At 34.9% G+C, this 6,856-nt stretch overlaps 1 protein-coding gene across 1 annotated transcript; it reads right to left on the bottom strand.

Annotated features, from left to right (window-relative positions):
• Nucleotides 1–2,404: 2,404 nt before the first annotated feature.
• Nucleotides 2,405–6,856, bottom strand: LOC125192093 (probable LRR receptor-like serine/threonine-protein kinase At3g47570). Its single transcript, XM_048089551.1, has 4 exons — nt 6,135–6,856; nt 5,154–5,279; nt 2,851–4,845; nt 2,405–2,757 (listed from the first exon to the last, which is right to left on the bottom strand). Exons 1-4 carry the CDS (start codon nt 6,847–6,849, stop codon nt 2,414–2,416), a joined length of 3,180 nt encoding a protein of 1,059 aa, XP_047945508.1. The 5' UTR covers nt 6,850–6,856; the 3' UTR covers nt 2,405–2,413.

The raw sequence follows: 6,856 nt of genomic DNA, 5'->3' as shown, positions 1-6,856 counted from the left end.
ACTTGAAGCGGATGGAGTATAAGCAAAATCATGTTTGCTAGTATATTTTATTTGTCGTCATACGATTGTTTGCTTCCAATTCCACCCGTCAATCAGCAAACGTGATTTCAATAATAAGACAATTCATGAATCACGAATGAAAATCAATGAGTACTTTCACACTAAAAAAGACTACTTTATATGTCTTGACACTAAAGATTGATTATTGAGAAAGCGGTTAGGAAGGTTATGGAAATGAGGAAGGATGAGTTTTTGGAAAGGGCAGATGGTATGGCCAAAATGGCTAAGAAGGCTGTTCAAAGAGGAGGTTCCTCTTATGGCAATTTGGATACTCTAATTGACTATATTAAGTCATTGATCATAACTTTATATACATTGGTAATGTAAATCTCAATTTGTTCTTTTTTTTAACATCCTTTGGCCTAGATGGAAAAAGTACTGTTGATTTTGCGGGTAAGATACTTTTTTCATGTGAATAAATAACATTATTTTTGAATTGTTAATTGGGGATAGGAGTTGGGCTGACCCAGCTATGGTTGAGTTGGGCTTAGCATTGCAAAAAAATAAGATCAAGCCCACTATTTCTAACACAAAAAGGAGTACTGTAAGTTAATATATCTTCTTTTCTATCCAACACACAACCAAGGACATCAATCTCTCTTTTGGGTGTTCAATATTTGCTCCATTTATGTGGATTTCAAGCCCAAGTTCTTTTACACAAATGGTATGTAAATTTCTTGAATAGTTGGTGATTTTACGATCCTATGTTGAATTGAGATTGAATTTTTTTTTAATCGCTGGAAGAGAAAGGAAAAGGGGGAATTGAAATTTAATTTAATTTGAGAATTTTCAACTTGTAGCTATATATGATGAATGGTTGAGACATGTTTAAAGAACTCTTTTCATGTAGCTAATGAAATTGTTATAAAGTGTGTTTTCTAATGTTCTGTTTAAACTGGGATATGTTGGGAAATTCCTAGTAAAATTTCAAGTGAATTGGAGGTCTTTCAGAAAATCTTCAAACACAGCTTGCCAGAAACTGTCTCATATCATCCAAGCCACTTTGAATTTTTGAATGAATTTTTATTTAAATGAAAAGACAGCAGTGGCTTTCTGATGATATAAGAAACACCATCTAACTCTTTCGTACCAGAGAGAACAGAGCCTCCAAAATCTGCTGTTGTGAACACAGAGGATCTCTGAGATTTTCCCAAAATTTTCCAGTTTGAGTCTAAATCTTTCAAGCTTTATCTAAAGCAATGCTATACCTGTTTTATCCCACATTTGAGCTTGTAAATGTGTAATAAGAATGCAAGCTGTAATGCTAATTTAAATATGTAAGATCCTCGTGAATTACATGAGAAATATTATTTTGAATAGCAATATGCATATGTTGAAAATGATCACTATATGTCTCTTATCGTAATAATTGGATACAAGATATTTAGATTGAGTATTTTAATAGTTGTTGCATAATGGTAATTAATTTATTGTGATATATGTATTTTTTCCTGAAGGTGATAAAGTATCGAGTATTAGCCAACAAGACAAGAAAAGAACAGGTTCACAAGTAAAAAAGGCTATTGAAATCAAAATATGTTGGGCGTACAAAGGTACCGTATATCTCACCTATTCGTTTAATGCTCTTAACCAATAGTATGATAATTGTTGCCTGAATGTGGTTATAGTTCTAAAAGAAAAATAAGAAATGTGATAGTATGACTACTTTATGTAACATATTTTTCATAATGAAGTAGTATGTGATGAGGTTTGCATCTTGATGTAAAGGCAATTATGTGATGAGGTTTGCATCTTGATGTAAAGGCTACTTTATACAGTTGAGTCACCAAATTTTTCCCATTCTCTCTTACTTTAGCAATTACGCATTAAAACTCGTGCCAATCCTAAATGGCTTTTTGTATAGGATGAACGGAGTATATATCTTACTCCCTCCGTTCCATAGTAATGGAGGCGTTTCTTTTCGACACGGAGATTAAGAAAAATTGTGTTAGGTGAGTTAAGTAAAGGGAAAATAAAATGGAAAATGAAAAAAGTAGAGAGATGAAGAGAGAATAAAAGTAAGAGAGAGTAAAGTTGATGTGGAAAAATATATTGACTTTTACTAAAAAAGGAAATGACTCTATTACTATGAAACGTACCAAAATGACAAAATGACTCTACTACTATGGAACGGAGGGAATAGTAAATTTCAATATATTTAATTAATAATACATCATCTTTATTAAATGCTATCAGAGCATAGTTTTCCAATCATATTTTCAAATGATGCTGATTATTAGGCTGACATGGTAGTGACATAAAAAGAGTAAGGCAAAATATATTATACACATCTTCAGCTAAACTTACATAATACTAACAACTTTGTTAGGCCTTCCCCACTCTGATTTAAGCTTCATCCCAAAAACCCACGTCGGATTTTGTGTAGCTCTGCTAGAGCTTCTTTCATATTAATCCTTTCATGAGAAGAATCTGCACAACACTTTAAGGCCAACTCGAGTGTGGATAATGTGAACTTTACTATTTTGTCGCCATGTTCTTCGTCCACGTTCATTAGCAAGTTGGCATCCACAACTTGATATGTGAAATGTGGAACTGACCTCTCAATCCAACTCTTCAAGCTTAGATCTCCAACAAACATATCATCAGTTGGCTTTTTTCTCGTAAAGACTTCCATCAACATCACCCCATAGCTATAGACGTCGCACCTTGTGGAGACTAGTCCTTCTGAACCATACTCTACATTCACAAAAAAATATGAAACAAGACTTCATTTAATTAAAAAGTACTCCGTACTCTATATACATAATCGATATAAACGTAACAATTCACCTGGAGCAATGTAACCCAATGTTCCTAGGGTGTTGGTTAACACCGAGCTATCTCCATTGCACAACAACTTTGCTATCCCAAAATCGCTTACATGGGCAACCATATCTTCGTCTAACAAGACGTTACTTGGCTTCAAGTCACTGTGGACAATTGGTGTCGAATATCCACCATGAAGATATTCCAAAGCTGATGCAACATCCACCATTATACTCAATCTTTCCATGAAATTCAAGAAATAGTTGTGGGAATATAACCATTTCTCAAGATTCCCATTGGGCATATATTCAAGTACTAAGGCCTTGAATTCTTCATTGGAACAACAACTTATGACACTGTTCAGACACCTGTGTCGAATGCTACGAAGTATCTCACATTCGACATCAAATCTCCTTGAAATATCTTCTAACTGAAGAATAAAGACTTTGACAGCGACAACCTTCCCATTATTTAGAATTCCTTTGTACACATAGCAAGAACTCCCAGTGCCAAGCAAATTGCTCTCACTGAATTGTTCAGTTGCCCGCAGAAGTTCATAATAAGAGATTCTTTCTGGCACAATAGATATTATCTCATCAACTTCTCTAGTTGTTTTGCCTTTCCTTTTGTACCTATCAAAGAGAAAAACTAGAGAAATAATTGAAATGAAAACCACAACCCCAATAAACAAGGCTTGTCCCTTCTTTTTCCACTTTGATCTATGATTTGAAACTGCTTGGCAAATTGGGACATGGAACCTCGGAATTCCACACAATGCCACATTACCCTTAAAAGAATCCATTGTGAAGTTTCTGAAAGATCCACCACTAGGAATTTCACCACTCAAAGTATTGAAGGAGACATTAAGGTAGCTGAGTTGTTGAAGTGACTCCAAAGACTTTGGAATTGAGCCAGAGAGGTTGTTGTTGGACAAGTCAAGGCTCACCAAACTTATCATGTTTCCTATTGACTCTGGAATAGAACCTTCGAGTCTGTTATTTGCCAAAGACAGATTTACCAAATTCTGTAGCTTTCCAATAGTGCTATGAATAGACCCCGTCAACTGATTCATCGATAGATCTATATCGATTGCTGCTCGTAAGTTACTCATCTGTTGAGGCAAAAACCCACTCAATGAATTGAAGGACAAGTTAAGAATCAGCAAATCTTTTAGATCCCATAAGCTTGTAGGTATGCTTGAATGCAACATGTTGGAGTCCATCAAAATATACCTTAAAGAAGAGATCTTTCCCAAACATTTAGGAATTGAACCTGATAATTGGTTTTGGCTAATGGTTACAAAATGAAGGTTGTATAAATCACATACAGCCTCTGGAATGGAGCCTTGCAACATGTTAGCACCAAGAGATAATGCTTGAAGCTTATGCAAGTGTTTGGTGGAGAAGGGAATATTACCAGATAACTGATTGCCCTCTAAATCCAAGATCATCAAGCCTCTTAAACCGCCTATTTGAACAGGAATGCTGCCATTTAATTTACAACGGGAGACAGAGAATATTCCGAGTAAGGATGATAAGTTCCCGACAGAAGCTGGAATGACGCCGTATAGAGGATTTTCAGAAACAAGTAATTCAGTTAAAGACCTGCAATTTGATAATGATGTAAGGAAGCCCAGGTTTGATGAAGATGGTGCATTTGTAAGATTGTTTTCGAACAAATGAAGGGATTTGAGAAGTCTAAGGTTGCCAAGATCCATAGGTATATAACCACTGAATTTGTTAGTACCAAGTGAGAGATATTTGAGTTGAGAACAATTAGATATAGAATTTGGTATTGGCCCAGAGATTGAGTTATCTGCAATATTAAGCTCTTTAAGAATGAGAGAGGTACTACATAGATTAGTTGGAAGAACTCCAGATATAACATTCCGAACAAGTGAGAGGATTTGAAGAGTTGAAATGTTAAAAAGCTCATGTGGAATAGTTCCACTGAAGCTGTTCAACGGTAACAGTAATATCTTCAGTCGGCGAAGTTGGCCAAATTCAGTAGGAATATGCCCTGCCAAAGATTAGATGATTTATATGATTAGAATTCCAAATGTAACAAACTTGAAACATGCATATTACTCTTATCCGTCCAATACTAATACTAGTGTTGATAGTCGATGAGACCAAACTAATGTAAAATTGGGAGATGAAGTGAAAAATAGTGACCAGACATGTTACCGAAAATGGAAGAGTAAGGAGTAATATTTATTGATTGACAAAAATGAAAAAAAAAACAAGATATTTAGTTGTAGAAAGATGGGAGTATCATTTTTGTTAAGATGATATGGGTAGTATTAAAAAATCACAAGGTCTCCTTACCTGTCATGTAGTTTTCAGTTATGTCAAACTCGGCTAGCATAGTAAGATTCCCAAAATCCCTTGAAAGATTCCCAGTGAAATTGTTGCGCTGTAGTGTTAATTCTTCCAAAGAAGACATATTCACAAAAATATTTAATGATAATGAGCCCCCAATCTGATTATTATCAACACCAAAACCAACTAGGTTGTGAAGATTTCCAATCTCTGGTGGTAGTGTACCTGTCAAATAATTATGACTGTTCAAACAAACATTCATATGTCATTTATATATGAATCTAGGGAAGTGATCAATTGCTAACTCATCCTTTAGTTGCTAACTACAACTAATTTAAGACCATAATATTTTAAAAATCTTGTGGTCTACAATTTGCCATGTGTAATTTTTTTTTTCATTTTTTAATATTAAAAAGGTAATAACAACTATCAAATTTAGGATTTAGAAATACAATGTCAATACAGTGTATGAAATACATCAACACGAAGATATAATAATGTGAACACAATTTCATATTTACATTTTACAAGCATAATATTGACATATTATGTAAGGTGTATTGACATAAATATGTTCGTCAAAAATACGAAAATTCAAAAAAAAATTCATTTTTTTTTCAAATTTTGACGTCGGAACATATGCATGTAGTATATCGTTGGAATCCTTATAAAATTATCTTTAATTTGATATATGTTATATGAATTTAAAATTTTGGGGTTTCTTTTAAAAGTTAGTTATAACTAACTTGACATTAATACCCCTATTGATTTTTATTGGAAATAATCCTATAGCCTTACTGACATTTTATGGTTAATGATCTAGGCCTTTAATTTGAATATCTAATGCTATTATTGAGTTGTTAGCAATTAAACATTGAGTTAGCAATATAACACTCCCCTATGAATCTAATACTATAAGAACAAGAAAAATACCATTCAAATTATTAGTTCTGAGGTATAATTCCCTAAGAGATATTAAGTAGCCGATTTCCGCCGGTATCTGCCCACTGAGAGAGTTATCAGATAAGGACAACGCCTCAAGCTTTGAACATAAGGATAAATTTGTCGGAATCGCGCCACTCAGCTGATTTAAAGAGAGATAAATCCCAGCAAGAAATGGAAGATTGCTGCAAATGTTTGTCGGAAGACTTCCACTCAATTCATTTCCTGTCAAAGTTATATTCACGAGCTTCGACAAGTTGAATATCTCAGATGGTATTGCACCGGAGAGATGATTGAATTCGATCACCAGAGTTTGCAAATTCCGAAGTTTCCCTAACTCCTTTGGGATCTCTCCGCTCAGAGTATTGAAAGATAGGCCAAGAAATTGTAGGTTTGTTAGGTTTGAGAGAGATTTGGGGATGGAACCTGTGAAGCTGTTGTTGGTGAGGTCGAGGGAGACGAGGAAGGAGAGTTGCCCGAGCTGTGGGGGAATGGTGCCTGAGAAACTCATATAAGAGAGATTCAACGCGGATACTCTATGGTGGCGCGAGCTGCAAGAGACGCCAATCCAGCTGCATACGGAGCTCGAATTAGTCCAATTTGTTGCGAGTATATGAGAAGGGTCAGAGATGATGTGTTGTTTTAGTGAAAGAAGGGCAGTTTGATCAGTGGCAAGGCTCATTTTGGCTGAACAAGGCGTTTGAAAGGTTATGGTCAGGAATGCATATGCGAGAATGTAGTAATACAACATTTTCTCCATGGCTACA

This window comes from Salvia hispanica, chromosome 1 (genome assembly GCF_023119035.1).
Source record: "Salvia hispanica cultivar TCC Black 2014 chromosome 1, UniMelb_Shisp_WGS_1.0, whole genome shotgun sequence".
In the NCBI taxonomy this organism is placed as follows: Eukaryota; Viridiplantae; Streptophyta; class Magnoliopsida; order Lamiales; family Lamiaceae; genus Salvia; species Salvia hispanica.
Note: the sequence above shows the minus strand (reverse complement) of the source record. Positions and strands in the feature narration are given on the sequence as shown.